The sequence below is a fragment of the Bidens hawaiensis genome, unplaced genomic scaffold, assembly GCF_021521415.1.
Source record: "Bidens hawaiensis isolate Kalapana, Puna unplaced genomic scaffold, B.hawaiensis_p1.1 tig00019794_1, whole genome shotgun sequence".
Taxonomy (NCBI): domain Eukaryota; kingdom Viridiplantae; phylum Streptophyta; class Magnoliopsida; order Asterales; family Asteraceae; genus Bidens; species Bidens hawaiensis.
The window spans coordinates 1-21,969 of NW_027493004.1; the positions used below are offsets into that span (position 1 = coordinate 1).

Here is a 21,969-nt window from a genome sequence, read left to right on the forward strand (position 1 = left end):
TGTCTTTTTTTCTTTATATTGTGTTATATTACTCAACATTGTGCTATGTTTTGCGATTGATTGTGTAATTTTTTAGTTTTTATTGTGACTTTTGTTTATTTTTGTTACTGTGTCTTTTATCTTGGCATTGTGTCTTTTCGTCAAAAATTTTTAATTTTTTTGTATTTTTTTAACGGGAATGATGGTGGAAACATTTTAGTTTTTAATTTTTTGTTGTTTTTTATTTATATTTTGAGTTATGATTTTTTTTATTTTTTTATTTTTGAATTTATTTTTAAGGGTTTTTTTGTGTGGTCATAAATAATTCTCACACTTCTTATTTTTGTCTCCCTTTGTATTTTAACTTTACCCTAAATTTATAATTTAATGATTAAAAATATTACTTCGTAAATTGAAAGCATAATAGAGTTTTATTTTTTGTTTTATTTATTTATAATCTTCAACAATAATATGTTAATGATAACATTTAAAATTATATTTTTTTCAATATTTAACAAACACAGTTTTGGACTTCATCAAGTATGTTATGAAATATATTTTAACAATGTATAGTAGTAGAATATGTAGATATTTATTTTTATAAAATTGTGTCGATATAATATAAATAAAGTTTAAAGAAAAGTGAATAATTTAATCATTTAATAGATATAATATAAATGAAGTGTAAAAAAAAGTGAATAATTATTGATTTATGTCATAATTAGTTTTGGAGGGAAAAAACTGTGAGAATTAACCACGAACTGACACATGTCTATATAATCATTTTACTTTATTAGATTAGCTGGATAGTTTATTCGTGATATTCTTTAACGGACTCTCTTAAAAAATAACCGGTATCATTCAAGTATCTAATATACATGTAACACATTAAAAACAAGTATCAGATGATGTATATAAAGTATTAAAAACTTACAGGTAATTGCGATTATTGTGATTAGTATGATTATTAGTTACAAGATTTGTGTTCTACTATGTAGTAGCTTCACCACAAATCAAACAATGTTCAAAGCGGATTTAAGATTAATGAAATATCGATACTTAAACTAATGTATTTGATCTGTAGTCTTTCTAAAAGTCTGGGTTAAGTGGTCAACCTACTCAGAGATTAAGTCTTGGTTAAGATGTAACGCCCTGAACCTAGTGACGTAAATCAAGCCAATAACATGGATTGCAACTAATGAATGAAATAATAGAAGATCCCCATATTCGTGGAAAATATAATATCGGTTATCATTATTTGAATGGGTGACTATAGTTATTGTAAACTCATAACTCATTCTTGTTCTTCTATATTTGAGGGCAAACTTCTCTCAAGTAGGAGACAATGAAATGACCACCACCAAGATGTTAACGGTATTTTAGCTTCTAGTTCTAGCTAGCTCTATCCAGTTAAGTTAGGATATCTAAAGGGTGTTTGGTCATTTGGTTAATGGGGGTGCAAACATATCATCCGCCTAACCCCACCACAACCACTATTTGCAAAAGTCTATTTCATTGTTTATTACTTGCTCCACATTTAGTTCTTTTTTATTCCGCATGTTTATTGGCAATCAGTTAAATTACTGGACATCGTGGGTATTTCTATAATACTAGTAACTCTCTATAATTTTCTATTTTAATGTACTTTGATAGTTAAGCGACCAAAGCATTTTAAAATAAAAAAATGTGCATGTTAATTTATCTCCTTAGATTTTGAGTTAAATTTATCAGAACATGCTAGCTCAACCATGACATATTGGGTGATGGTGTTATATTTTATAAGAGTGGTGTATCTCTATTTTCGTTTTGGATATCAACACCCTATTGTTTGTTTGTGTGGTGTTTATGACAAACAAATGAACATTATATTTGTCCATTTCACTTTATTTCAACTTTATATTCATTACCCTACCCCAAATGTATTCCAACAACTCTAGTTGTTTATGACAAACCATGCAAATGCAATTCTCATAACCTACAATATAATCATATTGTCTCACTAGTTACAGCCGTGAACGTATGTCAGTTTAACGTGAGCCATGTAAATCACTCATGTCCTTTTATTTTTATGTTTTGTTGCGTTATTCGTGTTCATGCATGATTTTCGGTTCTATTTTATAGTTGTTGCCATTCCTATTGTCGTCATAGCCTTCTGTCACCATTAGTCGACGATTAAGCTATAAACGTTCTTTCTCTTTTCTTTAGCAATTCGTGACACTCACCCTAACCAGATTTACCGATGAACAACTTAAATCAAAGTTAAACGCCCAATAAAAAGTAAAACTGCCATTTTTTTTTGTACAAACTTAATAATTCTCGATATTAGACCCTAAACATGTAACTTTTAAAACTTAAGAGATTAAAAGTGTAAAACGGATTAAAGCACAAGAACAGTTTCTTTAATTAACTCACACGTAACTTTTGTAAAAACGATTCGCCCATATAAATAGAAAAGAAACCGTAAAAAATCTCATCGTCTGGGTTAAAAATGGCAGTAATTAGCAAATGCCGTAACTTTTTCTCATTATTCTCCAAGCAAAGAAAGCCCCTCCCGGAGCCCCAACCTCCTTCATCCCGTTCACCTCCGCCGCCGTCGCCACCACCACCGCAACAACCATCTCCGATCGACCGAAACATGGGAGCATCGCAAGCGTTGAAGCGAATTCCCCTAATCAAGTTTCCACAGCGTCATCCCAAGCCTTCCGGTTTGTATTATTAATAATTGTGTAGCAATTTGATAATAATAATCTGATTTATAATTATTAATTATTCTACGTGTAGAATAGGCTCATGAGTTTGATTATTATTATTATGATTTAACCTAATTGTAATTAAGCAATGGTTCATCGGCTTAGAACGACTTAAGGAGCGGTATGCCTGGTTTTCAAATGTGTGGGTCCCGAGCCGAGGCGCAATTGCGCAATGCACATGGCTTTTTTTGTATGTGAGGCGCAAACTATTATGGGGGTGTTTGGATTTAAAATGCGTGGGTCCCGAGCCGAGGCGCAATTGCGCAAAGCGCAGCGCTTTTCGTATGCAAGACGCTAAATATTATGTAATTTTCTTATGTATTTTCTATAGGTTTCTAGCCACGTTTACTCGATATTTAGACATAAATAAGCTTTATATATGATTTGATATATGAATTGCATACGTGTACAACCAAAAAAGCTACAACATCTTGATGCACAGAAAGTCAGTGTACAAGAGGCACACGCACGCTTCATGGCTCTTTTTTTTTTCAGTGTGCCTTTCAGCTTTCCTGCATACCACGTCTTAAGTTGTTCGAAGCCCATAGAAATGCGTCTGGGGCGCGTTTTTTTAAACCAAGGGGCCAAACATCAAAATGCAGGATGACAATGCAAATAAAGGGAACAATTTTGATTTATTAGGCCTAAATGGTTTGTTTCTACTTCCAAATTGAAAGGAAATCTATAGTTTTTTTGCAGATTGTGAGATTTGAGAATTAAGCTAAATTATACAATATGCCTAAAAATGAAAATATTGTTAGTGCCTTGTTTTGATTATGCATGTAACAAACTTTAAGTACTTAGTTTCTGATATATATATTTTCATTCTATAATATGTTGCAACTGTATGATTATCTTGTAGGTTCTGTGACTCAGACTCAAGCAAAGCCTGCTGCCAGTAATGATTCAACCACTTTTTTCTCGAAGCCCCCATCTGAAAAAACTTTAGGGGGGAAAGCTTCTCTTCAACCCAAAAGAACACCAATGACTCAAGAGGAAATTGATGCTATTTTGGTAAGCCGTATTTCCTTTTGTTGTTTATGTATACTTTATGGTTGGTAAACTGTAACGTTGAGCTTGACATAATTATGCTCTTAGTTGTGCCTTACCGCTTTGTAATATTAAGTAAAAATCATAGCTTGATAGCACCCATGAGCCAAAATATTTCACCTGCAATCCATGGATCTAACAATTTTATATATTCAGATTTCAGACTTTTTTTTGTTTATTTTCATACCCTTGATTTTTTTGGGTCCTTTTTTATTTGACAGTTGGGTGGTTGCTTATGAAGTATTGAAGTTGATGAAGCTTTTACAAGAGAGAAGACTTGTGTAACCGCGCGAGTTTTTTTATTTTAGATTCGTATATGAACGAGTACTGTATGTTACGAGAAATCACACCGTTATGAAACTTTTGTTCATAAAGATATGGCTGAATACTAATTCTCCAATTATTTATATATACTGTTTGCAAATTGATTCATTAAATCGTGTCGGAAATTAACTTTTTGGTTACATTTGGTGCAGCTTATGTTTGATGGCTGAAAAGTGAGAGGCCTAAGTTTTGTTTTTGAATATGGTAGATACCACTGTTAAACATGAAGTTAGAGAACACATTTGTTTGTATATGTTGAAGTGGATCACATGCATATCTTTTGAACTGTTATGAGTTCCACCCACCATTATGCATTTTATGACCTATAGTACTGCTTAGGTGGCCTTTGGTTTGAAATAAAAAGTTGTAAAATGATCGTTTCATAAAAAGTGTTTGTTTTATAAGTTTGGTAGTGGTAGTTTACTACTATCATTATTACTACTTTTGTATGGTTGTTGCTTTGATCCTTTTACCCATGTCTCGTGTTATATGGATGACTATAATATGCACAACAAAGTTTAGCCAGGTTGTCAATGAGAGTAATCTCTCTAAACTCCGGGATAGAGGTAAGGTTTCCTCCATCTCATCCTCCTCAAACGCAGACAATAGCCTTAGTTCGAGTGGGATTTTTGTTTGTTTGTTATACGAGTTTGGATTTGTATTAGAAATGATGAGAGAATAAAATATTAGTAAATATCTACTAGGCCCTCTACATATATTATAAAACAAATATATATAGTTATTCAGAATATATTAAATTTATAAGTTCCTAAAACTTGGGATGTTACACATATCGTGACCATATCCATATAATATGTTTCAAAACAGAGATGTTTAGTAGCAAAAGCGTTGATATCCTCGTCTTGTTCAAAATAAGGGCATCTTCCACAACCATGGTCACGAATGCTTCAACTGCATTACATTGCGTGTTGCCCAATAACATCAACACCTCTTGAACGACACGAGCCCACAACAGTGGCGGACTGAAGCATATGTCAAGGGGGTTAAGACACCCACTCAAATTTTGCTGGGTTGTGCGAATATTATATTTTTTTAGTGTTATTTTGGTGAAAAAACGTTCTAGCACCCCCTTCTGTCATTTTCCCAAGCCCCCATGCTCTAAATATCTACCGACCCAACCTAATTAATTGATAAACAAGCCCACTCATTCCTTTTATATTAGTTAATGAATATTGATTGATTAAAAAAAGACCTAAGATAATATTATTTCATATGTTAATATATTATATTGTTTCTTTTGGCAATGGTTCATATGGTACTGTAGTTATTAATTTCTCTTTCTTTTTTCTTTTTTGTTTTTAATGTATATAGGCAGATGGTAATGGCAATTTATTGATTCTTTATTTTTTGTATTCTAATCCATCTTTTCAGTAGGAGGTAATACGAAAACGTATTTATATTTAATGAAGTCCGTTTCTATGTTTTCACGTAGAAACGTTTTATTGGTTATTTTTTCCCACACTAAGTTAAATGTCTGGATCCGCCACTGGCCCACAACCTACCCATACAGGTTTCCCAAACCTAAAGTTAACATCATAGAACGGAACTTACATTAACTAACTAACCAGACTACATTTGTTGCATTAGGAATAATACTTTTAACGTAAGAGAATATTGAATCCAAAACCATTTGTTTTCTTTCATGGCTATCATTACCTACTTCAAAGTTGTTGTTAGTACACCACGTTTGGTAGCTATGAACCCGAACTCCCGAATTGGTTCCCTAAAGGGTTTTTGGGTTTCAAGGATGCAATTTTCACCTCTTTGCTTTAGTGCCACCGGTTAATTGGATCAAGACTACTGTTCTTGGATAGGCATAGATTGCATGATCCACACCTATGAAAGCCTTCTATATCAGTACTGACACTAACCTTGCCTTAAACAATTGATGGTTGGTGTCTGCCTTGGTTGTCATGTTTGATATTGCATTGAAAGCTTCTTTGTCATGTAACCATTGTAAGTTTTTAACTTAGAAAACCCCCCACTTCATCCGAAAGTGAACCTTAAGCGAGGAACAATGATGATGATGTGAAATCAAGACCACCAATATCATGCGCTGCTTGGTGTCTTTGTGGCTCAAAGTAACCCGTTGCTTAAGGAATGTGATCATAGTTGGGACATCACCAATCCTATGTGGCTATGTGCAATACTTGTGTAGCAAACTAAAACTTAATTAAATAATAAAACTAAACAAATAGATAAGCCTAATTAATTTAAACTAAATATTCTTCTCTCTTTATCCCTAGCTTGTTTTTTATCTACATCTCCTTTGAGCTTCACATTAATCGACCTCTTTAATTTCCTTTTGGTTCATTTTGAATTGTTCCTACATTTATTTTCTGTTGCTCAGTACGAAGGTAAGATGTTGCCATAAGGAAGACGTTAAATCTAATTAGCATTCAAAGGAATTTTAATGCGTTGTAGGTCCTTTTTGGTTCTCTTTGAAATTTGGCTTTATAATGTGCAAATTAATTAATATTTCATTTTTAACAATATTGGTTATATTTTATTTATATATTTCCATCTTAATTAATGATTTTTTCTTTTTCTAATTTTACCATTCCCACAGCTTGTCTAATAGTAATAATCCCAAACGAAATTCAAATAATATAAATCTACGATGAGAGATGGAGATGTGGCGGCGATTGAGGATGGCCACCACCTTTGAGAGAGCCAAAGAGAAAGGGAAGTAGGGTTGCCAGATTAGATAAAATATTAACATTTTTCTTATTTTTATAAAGAGATGCCAACTAACTTTTAATTTATTAAAAAATGATACTAGTATAATATTATTGGTTATAAAAATCAAATTATATGAAAGCGATATTTAGTTTTTTTTCGATTCAATTAATCTAAGCCTGAGTGTCGTGAAGGTTTGGAGGCGCCACCCACATCCACATCACCCTTTAACCATATCAAAAACCACAACACCCCTTGCCAAGGGGGAGGCGCCACTCTACAACCCTTCTTCTCGTCAATTGGATGATGCTCATCAGGGCTTTTTTTATGAGGTTCGTCCCATTTCAACCAATCACTTTTTTTTAATACTATGATTAACAAAACCCACCTGATAAAGTCATAATACTTGTTTTTTAAATTAGTTAATTAAACCTACTTCATCTATGTGACAATGACAATACTTAATTAGCATGTATGTATGTATGTATGTATGTATGTATTCGTGGTAGCTAACTAACGGCGCCGTGTGGGAAAGTGAGTCCAACAAACAACCTCCGTTAAAGACGCAATCATCATCTACAAATAAAAAGCTTCTTCAACCTGATTATTATTATTATTAGCTTTATCTCATCTGCTATTGACGACACAATCCAGACTTGATAACTATTAAGTTAGGTATGATCATCTGATTACCTACCTTTAATTCTATTCTTTCTTGTTAGTATGATTTGATTTGCTGATTTCAATCTGAATTTGTAATGATAGATAGATAGCTAACAAATTAGGTTAAGGGAACAACATCTGTGTTAGCTATTCACTTTTTATTACCTTTATTTGGAACTACAATTTCGGCCCGAATACAATTAACCTAACTGTACCTTTCAAAGTTATTATGCATTAATTTCATGTCAATTATGTGTTCATGCTAAACACGTTAATGCCGCAATTAAAAACGTGTCTAAATGGTATGTTGTCTGTTAACAGAAATTAATTAGTCTTATATGTGAACCTTTATTTCTTTTAATTAATATATGGTTTTGAATTTATTTATTTATTTGATCTTTTAGTTGCTTTGATTTGCATCTCCTGCATCCATGTTGAACTTATTTAATTTGAAGAAGCTAACTTGGGGAGCGGACACGGATGGAAACAAAAGGTCGAATATTTTTTAACCCGACTACTCTTTTTAACTTTTGATTTACCTTTGCTCTAAAGTGTCTGTTATGGTGATGCATAGGTTGCATTATCTTCTGCAGAAGTAGAATCAATTCGATCGGAACTTGCTGATTTAGAGGAACGAGAAGGTCATCTAAAAGCTCGGTAAGCAGTAGTCATTTCACTCGTCTCTTTGTCGGTAACTCATTATGCTGTTTTATGCTAAAGTGTTTTCCTCACTCATTTTATTTCATGCAGGTTGGAACATATTGATGAAATTCTGCGTTCTGCTCGTCTTTCAGGCTATTTACACATGCGAACTGTATTTCCATTAACTTATTGCATATATTATTCTGTATTGGATTCTTATAATTTTTCAATTGAATATAGTTTTATAATTTAATTGATCCGGTTACACAGAGATGGAAGGCACTACCTGGAGAAGCACCACCTCTTGATGATTCAGAAGTTGATGACTGGCTTCCTCGCTTCGTTGTTCTTCAAGGATCATGCATTTTCTTGTATTTCGTATCCACAGGTAACCAACTATTTAACTAACTCACTCAACTACTGATGATGTGGCTATTATGTTTATTAATTTTTTATCAATGGTCTTGTTGAAGATATAAGTCCACAAGACTCCACCCTTTTGTCTGATGTTGTGGAAGTCGGGCGTATGCCATGTCATACTCAAGAAGAAGGGGAAACTCGATATTATTTTTACATTGTAACTCGCCAAGGATTGAGATATGAATGCTCAAGTGCTTCAAAATTGCAGGTGCCACTTTTTATTGCATACAGATAGTTTTGTAAACGAGCTTAACGTTTAGTGAATCGTTCGCGAACCATTCGGCGTGAAGTTCGTTTATTTAATAAACGAACGATCATAACTTTTTTGTTCAATTAGTTAAAAAAATGAACATGAACATATGTCTCCTTAGTTCATTTATGTTTGTTAGCATTCGTTACTTTCATTTATTTTTGTTAGTTTACGTTTGTTTAAGCTCGCTCGATTATGTTCGTTAATATATTCCTTTTAAAGTTGTTAGGCCCATTATAATATAGTCTAGTTTTAATAACTTGATAAGCCTAGTACATTGTTGTTCACAATTACTTTTAATTGATTTTAACTCAGTTATGTTTGTTCATCTATATTTAGTTACATTCGTTTGTTTACGACCATGAACTGTTCGGTTTATACTGTTGACATAGAACATAAATGAACACAAACAAGGAACTCCATTTGTTTAATTGTTCAAGTTTGATTGTTTGGTTAAATTAAACGAATTAACATGAAAATGCTCTGTTTGTGTTCATTCGGTTTGTTTACAAGCCTACATGCAACCTTCTAACTCTCGTTAAAAGCTTAGCTTATTGTATTATACAATATGATCGTATATAACTATTAACAAAAATGTATTAAAGACGAGTGCAACGTTCGTACAGGTGGATGCTTGGGTAGCAACATTGCAAGAGGAGTGCAAATTGGGATCAGATTCAACTACTACTGATGATTTATCTGATGCATCAAAGTAATTTGTGCTAATTTAAGGATTTTTTAAAATAAGGCTGCTAGTTGGATTATTTTGTAAATATACACAATGCTCCTGAAATGTCTTGTAAATTCTGTTATTTATGTTTCTTGAAGCCAAGTAGAGGTAGAAGAAATGGTTTATAAACAGTCAAATATGTCATTAGTTATGTATGTGGTGCTTGTATTTCCAATTTTGAAGTGTTTGTTGTCACTTGAAAATCAGTTTTACATTTGGATGTATTAATAAAAATATCTTGATAACAAAAGGTATCAGCATTCAAAATTGCAATATGCATGCTTTATATCATTTTCACCAGAACTAAACCAAACCAAACATGCTCTCTTTGTTTTCCTTCCATTTCGTTACGTAAAAAAACTCCCAGAGAGCTTTCAAATCCATTGTTGTTTTGATTTCCGTTTGATTGTTGCTATTCTGATCGGTTGAAAACGAATAATGATGTTTCCATTACTTGTATTTCAATGAATTACCTTTAGAATGAGATTAGTTCTTGATGTAAATGACTTGAAACATCGACTCGATCTTAATATTTTTTTGTTGTACTACATCGAGGTATGAGTTAGACTCTCCGCAACACTACAACCCATTTTTTCCACCTAGTAAGCATGCCACCTAAGGTTTTTGCCCAAACATTTTTCTTACCACCAACACTATTATACCCATCCTTCCCACATGCAACCCACACGTACATTATATTCATAACTAGTAAACGTGTGAGTGAAAAAAAGATAAAACAATTAAAACCGCACTTAGCCCTCACATAACCACGAACTGAGCATGAAGGATGGCCATGCCTCAATGCCGCCACATCAGCCAAGGATGCATATTGTACATTATTGAATGAGGATCTGCAGGTTGAGGTAAAATGACGATAACTTTGTTATTTATTGGTGACTGAAAACATCAGGTCATTAATCGATACTTAATTTTGATGATGTTTGTGTTGTTTAGATTTCAACATAACCATTAGTGTGTTATCTAGTGAGTTGAGTTAGTTTTTAGTTATTTTTTTATACACACTTGCAGAAGGAAGAACAGCTGCTGCTGCTGCTGCTGCTGCTGCTGCTGCAACAGTAGTTTCCTTGAAAAGAACACTACCCACTCTAGATTCTTTCAGCCAATCCACAAGCACCTCCAACAACTGGATTGCCGGAGCTCTTGTGCTTCCTGCTCAGGTAAAAGCTTTCAAATTGCAATGAAATGAGTGATATTATGTATTCACTTCCTTGTGGATTTATTATAACTATTTCTTTAATTAAACATGTAAATCAATGCAGCATACATGCTTCAAGACCAAGAGGCACATGCATCACAGGTTTTTGATTAATTGCCAATTTCATTTTCGGTAATTATTAGCATTCTTTCTCAGTCTCATTGTTTTCAGAACTGAAACAGGTACATAGCGAGTCTGGTTGAGTCTATTTGAACAATTAAACCAAACCGAGTGGTTCAACAGGATTTTAAATATCTTTTATATCTGTTCATTTCAAAATTATATTTACTGCTTCATTTGTTACATCTGGCTTCATATGTACTATTTATTTCATATTTTGTTTTCATTCCAAATCAGCACCAAACTATAAAGGTGTTCCATATTCTATTTTAAATTATTGATGATGTCATAGGGATTGGAAAGTGGAAACCAGTCTGACTAGTGACAAGTCCGGTTATAAAAGCATTGCTCATATATGCATATTTCCCTTGCCTATGCAGATGGAGCGCACCTTCATTGCTATCAAGCCTGATGGTGTGCAAAGAGGACTGGTAGTTCACACATACATATTTCCCCATATATATACATGCGCATACCAAACTTGTCAATAGATTTTAGCCTTTTGTAGTCTAGATATCGAAGATTATTAAGCTGTTTGAGCGTAAAGGCTTCAAACTTGTAGCTATAAAACTTGTCGTGCCTTCAAAGTCCCATGCGCAAAAGCATTATTATGATCTCAGGGAAAGACCATTTTTTAATGATTTATGCAACTTCCTCAGCTCGGGCCCTGTTCTTGTAATGGTACGGATATATTATCATTACTCTACCACGCGCCTTGGGAAAAAACATGCAAAAAATAAAAATGAATAATTTTCGTTCAGTCGTGCAGGTTTGGGAAGGAGACGGTGTGATAACATATGGTCGTAAACTTATTGGGGCTACAGATCCATGACAGTCACAGCCCGGAACCATTAGAGGTGATGTGGCAATTGTTGTTGGAAGGTACTGCTGGTTCCATGCTAGTCAACACGCAAAATACTCTTTCCGAAAATTACTTAAAATCTTGCATTTTAAAGACAAGCATTTGTTGAAGTGGTACATCAGGGTCACAAAACCGACCGCTTAATAATTTGCTAGTTTGCTTCATAAACTAGTGTAAGCTGGTTTGTTTTGATACCCTGCATCACAGTGTAGTTAAAAACTTAAAATAGTGATGGAGGCGGTAAACATAGCGTGTTACATGTAAAGGCTAAATTTTAAAGGGTAATTTTTGTCTTCAAATGACATGGCTGCTTTCCATATTTTGTGAATTCTACTAACAAAGGTAGCGTTATAGTTTAGCGGCTAAACTTTAGCCATGGTAACATGAATTTTAATTGTGTGTTTTGGTTTGTAGGAACATCATTCATGGAAGTGACGGTCCAGAAGCCGCTAAGAATGAAATCAACCTCTGGTTCAATTCGTGGGAGTTGACTAATTACACTAGCAACCAAGATAAAAAGACCTATGGAATCAACTGATATACACATGAACAATAACTACAGATAATTGACACAAAACCAATTTATTTATTATTTCATGTCATAACTCATAAACAATGTCATTGTTTCATCAAAACTGTTGTTTATATGTGACCAACTTTGCTAATTTAATACTCTATTAATCAAAATACCTTGTTAACTTAATAATTTTCACTTTGTAATTAGACTCAAATCACAACCTATTAAATTAACAATAGATTAAAAAAATTAAAATGTAGATATGAAGACATGAATTACTCATTTATGAAAAACTTATTACTAGTCACTTCTTCTGATTATGTTGTTGAGGCTGGAGCACGAAGAAATTTCGAGCCTCGAGAGGAGCCACAAAGGAACAAAAAGCGTGCAAGGTACTACTGTTAACATGTTCATAAACTATTTTTTATTATAATATAGCTAAGGAGTGATACAATAATAAAACTTTCCAAGAAAATTATTATACTCTGCTCAATAAGCCTCCAATTCACATGAAACTATTACCCGGTTTTGACCCGCCTTGTCTCTTTAGTCAACTCTAAACAAACATCACCTGGAATCTATTTTTTCCCCAAATCAACACAAGTTTTACACATTGGGCAAGCAGCAGTCTTGATTAGCCTTGGCATGAAAATTATGCTTACAATTTGGCAATAATCTGCATATATCACCACTCTTAAAGACCTTTAGCTGGTAAAATGGGCGAGTCGGGTCAGAACGGGCTAATTTAAAATCTAGATACTTTAGTTCGGGTAATAAATGTAAGACTCAAAAAATGCAATTGTCTTGTTAGATCAAGTTCTCTCTTAGGAGCGGGGTCACACTGCAAAAAGGATCAAACTGAATGTGACCATACCCGATTAACCCATAACTGATCAGACCGAATTGTTTACCACTCTAAACAATTTGATGTTTTATTACACATTTCATGAAAACAATTGACTGTGTAGAGTAAATGTCATACTGTTTTAATAGTACTTTTTATTAAAGGAGTGCTCTTTAAAGTCAAATATGTATAACATGATTCTTGAAATTGACATTCTCTTTCTTTTCTTCTTGGTTATATACTTCGCATACAAAACAACTATGAGAGAGAAGCAACAAAGCAAGAGAAAAAAATAATTTCCAGATACAACTTTAAAAAACTTGAGAAAAAACCAAAAAACCTAACCAAAACAATTTATTAAAATTCACGTGTTATATAATAACTTTATTAAAGTTCAAGTGTAACAATGTAAATTTGATAACAGTTATTTAATCTTAGTTTTATAAAAAGAAAACATCAGAACGAACCAACAGAGCCAAAGATCTAGCCCCCCGTCCTACTTGTAATAGGGCAACACTTGCCACCACGCCAATTTTGCTTCTCGTTTGAGCATCCCCTTTTGTGTGTATATATATTATACCAAAGACGAAAAGAAAGGAAAGTTAGTGGGGTTAGCTACCCACTCTACCAATTTTAGCCAAATATTATTCATGGATTTTTCAAATGATATTGTATACCAGTTTATATGCCCGTGTGACACATGAGTTGAATAAATTATTTTTAAAGCATATTAATAAATATAATCTAATCAATTCACTAACAAACAACTATGTTGGTACCTGTAAGCCAGTCGAGTCATCCATGAACCTTGTGATTTCCCAAATAATTTTATTCCAAATAAGTACAATTTTTGTAAAACTATCCATTGATAAAAGATTGAAATATTCCTGATTGTTCATACATATAAACATCTTTATATATTCTAATTACATTATTTATTCAGCCCGTGTAATACATGGTTACTAACCTAGCAACACAATAACAAATGAGTGTAAAACTAACTATAGATCATATATACATGTATTCGGATATGCATTGTTAAACTGTATTTTACATTTAAATAATATTATTATGTATTACATGGTCTTATTATTAAGTATAACTAAGAGTCAAAGATACGAAAAACAGGAAAAAGCTAAATTTGTTGTGTGTTCGTGGATTTATAACAACCCTATTGTCTAAACTAGTTATTATCATCTCATGTGTGTCATTTTCAATGTGGTATGCTGATAGGAAACCCTGGTTTCTCAATTGAGATCCAAATTTAATTCTCACAAACAACATTTTGGGAGCGGCATGGTGGCTCAATGAAGAAAAAATGAGATCTTTGTGATTTCCAATTCGATTATGAAGATGTTCGGGTTTTTCCATCAGTGGACCTTTAGGCGGGACAGTCTTCCCCAAAACTAGAGAAAATTTGAAGAACTCCGTACGACTAAGTTGGCGGTGACCCAATGGTGCACTTTAAACCCGAAACAATTGGTGCAGTTAAATCGAAATTGACGTCCGTGAATGGGGCCCTACTACTATTTATTTAAGACACGCGGTTGCCTTTGATCACACGTAATCCTCTTCTCAAAAACCCTAGAAATATTATTATTATTATTATTCACTCCGCCGTCATCTCACCGTTACCAAACTCGTCGTAAATCGGAACCCTAACCTTCAGTCACACGCGCCTCCGTTAACTTCCTCCTTCCAATCAGGTAATCAGCCGTTTAATTCTACAGTTTCTGAATTCATTCCGTTTTTGTTATCTTTGTACGGATCATATGCAATTACAAGGAACATAATTGGGTTGATTAATAACCTGAACGAGTTTATGTATTGAGTTTATCAAGGAAGAGCTTTTTTACGGTGAAATTGATTGAATTTGGATTATTTGTTTGATGAAATTAGGGTTTTAGCTTTGTCTCAGTTTTTGTTGTGTTTGTTTGGATCATAAGAGGATTATAATTTGCTCGGTTAATAATCGAACGAGTTTACGGTGTTAGGTTGTTAAGGAAGTGCTTTTATATGGTGAAATTGATTGAATTTGGATTATTTATTTGATGAAATTAGGATTTTAGTTTGACTGTTTGAGGAACTGTAGGTTAATCATGTAGTTATCCCTAATTGATTGATGATGTGTTATGAATTTATGATTGAGTCACTAATTGTTTGTTACATTATAGAATTTGTAAAATACATGTACATATAACTTATGGATCTTTGCTTATAAAGCTTACACATGTTACAGATGGCAGGAAAACCACTTACAACTGTTGAAATCGCACTGACTGAGAAGAAAATGGACATGACATTAGGTACAAACTACAAGCAACACTTCTGTTGCAGTTGATTTTATATTTCCTCTAAAAGGTTATGTATTTGACCTAAAATCGATAAATTTTTATTGTTAGATGATATCATCAAAATGTCAAAGAATGGTACTGGCGCTAACAAAGGCAAGAAGCAAAGACTTCCTGTAAGAGTTCTCTTCTTTTGATGTTTTTAGATGTGTTTTGTATTATTGTTTTCTGATGTTAATTTAATTGCTATTTGATGTTCTACAGAACAAGAATCAGAAATTTTCAAACAATGCTGTTCAAGATAAATCAATGAGGCTGCGCCGCTTCATGGACTCGAGATCCACCCTTAGACAGGTATGGTGCATATTAAACATAAGAGAGCAGTGGTTTACAGATATAGATTGTTATAACATGTTATATAAAATTTGACACTTGTTTTTTTGTTATACTAGGGTGCTCTTGCTCAAAGGAGATCCAACTTCCAGGGTAACCAATTCCCTTTGGCGGCCGAGGCTGCTAGAAAGGCTGCAGTTGCTCCTATTCACAACAGGAACTTCAATCGGTATCAGACAGTGACTTCATATAAACCAAGGCAAGTTTTGATTTGTGTTTGGTTTTTTTGTCCATTAACATGTGCTTTATTAGTGTAAGTTAGGTACAAGTTCTTCTTTTGTACAGTCATTTGATAAGTGATTTTTTTGTGTATTTGAATAAATGCAGGTAATTTGAGGGTTTTCTACTTAATCATTGACTTAGCCATGTGCTTATCAGTTACATACTTGAAACCCCCATCTGTGAAAAAGATTCTCTTTTTTGATTTGGGCTTGAGTGGAAGTTTTGATTGATTAAAACCACTAAGCGCTGGCGCTTTGAAAGAACTATTACGTGCTAAGTTTGAATATCTTAATGTGTCGTCGGGGAGTAAATTTTCTCAAGTCATTTTGTCTTCATTTGGTTAACTTGCATCATGGGGCCTCTTTTCTGGATTTGGTGTATAAAAAAAGCAGTGTTTTTTTGGGAAAGTCAGCAGAATGTCTACAATCAGTGGCCCCAAGACAATTAAATAATATGATTCTTGGTCATATATGAAACATTCATATTGATGTTTATTGGCCTATTTTTTTTGCATATATATGGAGAAGTTATTTTGAAGTATTATTTTGACACATGCTTGTAGAACACATATCCATAAGTGTCTGTATGACATCATGTTTTGTGTAGAGTTTGTGCTAAATAAAACATAGCAGCATGTATTCCGGACTTCATTTAAGGAGATCTCAACTAATGTCACTGATGATAAAATGTGTCTTAAGTGCACTTGGATATGGTTTGTAGAACTAAGTCGAAATCATCCAAGGCTCTTTTTGAGAAAGTGCACTTTTCTCAAGGACCATGATGGATCCCATTTGATGTTGTGAAGGTTAGAAGGAATTCAATAGCTGTGTCTATCATGTTGTGAAGATTAGAGGGAGCTTAATAGCTGTATTAGCATGATGTGACGGTTAGAGGGAGCTTAATAGCTGTATTAACATATTGTTAAGGTTGGAGGGTGCTTAATAGTAGTTGTACTAACATGTTGTGAAGGCTAGAGGAAGCCTAATAGCTGTATAAACATGTTGTGAAGGCTAGAGGAAGCCTAATAGCTGTATAAACATGTTGTGAAGGTTAGAGGAAGCTCAATAGCTGTATCAGCGTGTTGTGAAGGTTAGAGAGAGCTCAATAGTTGTAATAGCATGTTGTAAAATAGGGGGCCTAATACTCTAATAGCTGTATTAACATGTCGGTCGTTAAAGCTAGAGGAGCTTAATGGTTGTGTAAACATGCTGTGAAGGCTAGAGGAAGTTTTATAGCTGTATTAACATGTGTTATGCGAATCATCATTTGGAAAGTCTGGTTATGTGCCATACAAACTGAAGTTTTGGAAGTTGTTTAGGAGATCCTTTATTTAAATACAGGACATGACCAGCATGGAGATCATGATGTTCCTAGCTTCTTGATTCAACATGGTTTTTAGTATATAGGGGTGTACCTGCTATCCTCTTTGACTGCATATTTGAGTGAATTACAAAGCTGCTTTGAAACTTTCCTTTGTTTGTTTTTGGTTTGTTTTTGGTTTGTTTTCAATTTACGGTTTCATTAAATTGATTAATGGTAAGTGCTATGGTGGCTCTTTTCACGATGTGTGCAAGCAGTGGTTGATGATTTTGATTGATGGTAGCTGCAAGGTATTTTATCTGTTGCCTTTTTTCCGATGATTTTTAATTCGTGTTGCAGGGGTGTGACTCGACCAGCTAAAAACAATGGTGGCTTTGCTGTCAAGGTACTATATTTATTCGTACGGTTAAAATCTAAAATTTGCAAGTAGAAGAATACACGTCTATGTGAACGTGACAGTGACGGATTACTTTGTAATTTATGCAGAAACAAGTGAAAGTGGTGTCAAAGCAGAAGACTCAGACACTGGATTCGTTATTTGCAAACATGAAAGAGCAAAGGATGCAACAGCAGCAGCAGAAGCAGAACCAGAGTGGAAGAAGAAACACAGCAGGGCAGCAGCCGAAGCAGAATCAGAGTGGAAGAAGAAATGGTGCAGGCCAGCATAGGCCTGGACCCCCATGGGCCAGATATAACCACTGATTTGATGATCACTCGCGTATGGAGTAACTTTTCTAATGTCTGTGCAGAAAGTGTGCGCTTTGGATTTAGATTTTCTATGCCTTTTTTTTCTTCTTGTAACGGAATGATGGTGTTCGCTGGTCGCTTTTTACCGGTTTCTGTTGAATTGAGTTTAAGATTGTAATCAATCGTGCCTGTGAAAAAGCTATATGTTCATTTTAAACCTGTTTTTGTTTTCGTTAAAGGTGGTTTGCTTTGACAGTAACCTGTTTTATTTCATTAGGGGTGCTCATTATTTAGTTTGAAGCCCAAATTGCAAAAAAGAAGAACGAATTCGAATTCTCGTTTAACGTATAAACTAAAAAAGTGTGCTATGTAAATCATGTATGCAATTAACATAGTATAATTACACTTGTATATATAATCACATTTGTATGGTTGCATACAAATGTGATTATATATACAAGTGTAATTATACTATGTTATATATATATGTAATTACACCAAAGTGTGGTGTAGGGTTTAAAAATCTGAATCCAAATCCGTATCCGAGATATCCGAAATTCGGACTCGGATTCGGATAACAATTCTGGGATTTTTTGGATAGTTAATTTGGGATATCCGAAATATTATATTTTATATTTTTTTAATTTTATTTTATAAACTAAAAACATATATGAAATTGAAGTAATGAAAATCTAGATCTAAAAAAAACATACGCGGCTCTCCATCTCTGCAATCACTTTCGTCGACCACGACAACACTATGCTGGAAGTTTTTCCACTAAGAAGCCTTGCATCAAGTATTAGATATCTGATTTCTCTTTATTACACTTTGAAATTTGTATATTCAAGGCTCTTAAAGTTTCAATATATTTCAAATGATTTGGCAAAATCTGAATGATTTTGGCAAAAATATGTGAAGAAACGTGAAATGAATCTGACATGATCCAAGACAATATTCCTCGGTGTTCGAGATAAACGAACCACGACTTCATCTTCTTCTCCGGTAGTTCGAGACCTGCCATAGAAATATGGGGGGTGTGGAGGTGACTGCTAAGAAATCTCGAGGATCTCTTGTTTACAGACACAAAAATGGTTATGGTGGTGGCTCTTATTGAGAACAACAACAACCCTTAATAAGGAGGTGGAGACCTCCTTATATAGGGAGCCTCATGGCCACCATCATGGTACCCTAATGGGCCTAGCCCAGTTAGGGTTATCTCCACAAAACCCCCTCAGCCCAATAATATTGTATTAGTCCATATCATAAAATAAGCCAGACATAATAAATTAAGGTCGTAAGCCGGGTTTAGTACCATACCCCTACAAGCCCCCCAAGTCCAGTGTTGCTCCTAGGCGTGCAAGCGTTTAGGTGGAGCGCTGGAGTTCATAAGGTGTGTTAGGATATGAGGCGGTTTTTTCCCCTATCTTCGGCCTTGTCTTTATTGTCTTTGAGTTTTGAGAGGTTTTCTCCATGATGGTGACATGTTGTGATCCTTATGATAATAATGGTGCACTGGCATGAATAAGATATAGCACGCATCATAACAATAGTGGCGCGGGGCCTGATAAAAGATAGAGTGCGCATCTCGATAATAATGTAATGCAACTTGCGCGCGAGGCAGTTTACGAGCTATAAAAATCATGAAGCTTGCGCGCGAGGCGACTTACGAGCTATAAAATAATGAAGCATGCGCGAGTTGCGGCTTATGAGCTATAATATGATGATAATGACTGGCCTCTTCTACACAGGATGACTATCCCGGCTTGTCTTCAAAATAATAATGGAGGCACAAACGGCCAGATAATAATAACAATGTCATAGGTGCTTGTGCGACTTGTAGCCGAACCTGCAAAAACATATCAACTAAAAGTGGATGTATTACAAGGTTCCCATCCTCGGGCCAATTATGAGGTGTGCCCAACCTACGTTGGCGCGTGGCCGTTTGGGATATTATTAGGCTCCCGACCTTTATGTTTGGCGCGTGGCCATGTGGGATATTATTAGGCTCCCGACCTTTATGTTTGGCGCGTGGGCATGTGGGATATTATTAGGCTCCCGACCTTTATGTTTGGCGCGTGGCCATGTGGGATATTATTAGGCTCCCGACCTTTATGTTTGGCGCGTGGCCATGTGGGATATTATTAGGCTCCCAACCTTTATGTTTGGCGCGTGGCCATGTGGGATATTATTAGGCTCCCGACCTTTATGTTTGGCGCGTGGCCATGTGGGATATTATTAGGCTCCCGACCTTTAAGTTTGGCGCGTGGCCATGTGGGTTTATAAGGATTCCCAACCTTTAAGTTTGGCGCGTGGCCTATGGGTTTATGAGGATTCCCAACCTTTAAGTTTGGCGCGTGGCCATGTGGGATATTATTAGGCTCCTGACCTTTATGTTTGGCGCGTGGCCATGTGGGTGTATTTTAAGGTTCCCATCCTCGGGCGGATTATGAGGTGTGCCCAACCTAATATTTGGACGTCTTCCATCCGCTAATGTAATGGTGATATACCATGATACTCCCCTAGTTCATTGCTGCTAAATAATGTTAGTAGCATTAAAGTAATAATAAACATGCGCGGATGAGTATGAACAACATTCTATATCATGTATAAAAGTGATATTTGTTGTTTTGAGGTGTCATATGAGATTAAATAATCATTTATAGTCATATTTACTAATAATCGTCCCAAAGATTTGGTAATACACACGTTTATTAGTAAAGTCTTTGACATCGTCCATTTCATTTCATAAACAAGTATGTAAGATTAGTTTATTAATAAAAATGGAAATCGTGTGAAGACATGACTTTGAACAACCTCGTGTTTTTAATAGTATATTGTTAAAAACTTGTAAAGAAATTCACTTACTTTTCTAGTAACTTGCACCATATAATCAGGGTCTTTCATAATTGAAATCACCTTCTGTTTTATCTTGTTGAAAAATAAGTGATTAGAATGTAAATATCCAAAACATTGTTTTGTTACATTGAATCATAATAAATAAGACCTCAAAGTACGTGGGTTCTTTGTGAAAAATTGGAAATTAATTCCAAATATTTGTAAGACTATGGTGGCCTTCACATGATACTGACAAACATCTAAGTTAAGATGATTTGCAAGATACCACGCACAATTTGACATGCCTACCCATCACTTTTTAGCTTAAAAAATATGAGTTACAGAATACCTTTACCGAAGATGGTATGTCGAAGCAAAATAAGGTCCTGCTTGAATTTGCAGGTTTGAGAAGATGAAGAGAATAATACAGCAGAAAAACAACGCATGCGGCCCGCGATGATCAGTTTCCTTGATGCGTATGTAGCTCATGATTGTCGGAGCGTATCCACCTGAACCCGCGTATGACCCAGCAGTGACCAGATTTGATCCACGGCTGCGCGTAAGTGACCCGAGGTTGTCTCGCAAGAGATTTTACTTGACCCGCAAGTATCCCTCTGGAGTCCGCATGTGTGGGCGGAATTGATCCGCCTGAACCCGCTAATAATCCGCAGTAGCGGGATTTGATCCGCGGTTTTGCATTAGTGACCCGCGGGTATCCCTCCGGAGCCCGCGTGTGGCCGGATTTGGTCTGCATGTAAACCGCAATCACCGGATTTGATCCGCAGAAGTTTTGCGGAAGCCATAGTACATTATCCGGAGTGCATTAGTGACCCGCGGTGTTTATAAGTGACCCTCAATGAACGGGGTTGGCCCGCAGGAACGTGCATGCGGGAATGCTTACATAATACGCGGGAGTGTTTTAGAGTGTCAAAGCTTGCACTTGGTTCTTGGAACTATATTTGCATTCTGGAGCGTACAAAAAGTTTGCGGGAGGTGGAAATGACCCGCCGTGATTTTGCCCGGAGCTTTTGCATAATCCGCGAAAGTCGTGGGGTGTACCCGCCAGACTTTTCTTGCAGCCCGCGAAACTTGAATTGATCAGCGAAAGAGTATAAACGACCCGCGGGTTGAAGTTCACCTTCTGAAACGCTTAT

At 35.1% G+C, this 21,969-nt stretch overlaps 2 protein-coding genes and 1 pseudogene across 2 annotated transcripts; all 3 read left to right on the forward strand.

The window, feature by feature from the left end:
- Positions 1–1,941: 1,941 nt before the first annotated feature.
- On the forward strand, positions 1,942–4,117 carry LOC143559237 (uncharacterized). The gene is made up of 3 exons (XM_077047881.1): positions 1,942–2,684; positions 3,592–3,743; positions 4,001–4,117. The coding sequence occupies exons 1-3, from the start codon at positions 2,468–2,470 to the stop codon at positions 4,016–4,018; spliced, it is 387 nt and encodes a 128-aa protein (XP_076903996.1). The 5' UTR covers positions 1,942–2,467; the 3' UTR covers positions 4,019–4,117.
- A 461-nt stretch (positions 4,118–4,578) lies between these two features.
- Positions 4,579–12,244, forward strand: LOC143559244 (uncharacterized; annotated as a pseudogene).
- A 2,352-nt stretch (positions 12,245–14,596) lies between these two features.
- LOC143559245 (uncharacterized) lies at positions 14,597–18,198 on the forward strand. Its single transcript, XM_077047887.1, has 7 exons — positions 14,597–14,773; positions 15,307–15,373; positions 15,470–15,534; positions 15,623–15,712; positions 15,811–15,950; positions 17,633–17,678; positions 17,780–18,198. The coding sequence occupies exons 2-7, from the start codon at positions 15,307–15,309 to the stop codon at positions 17,993–17,995; spliced, it is 624 nt and encodes a 207-aa protein (XP_076904002.1). The 5' UTR covers positions 14,597–14,773; the 3' UTR covers positions 17,996–18,198.
- The last annotated feature ends 3,771 nt before the right edge of the window (positions 18,199–21,969 follow it).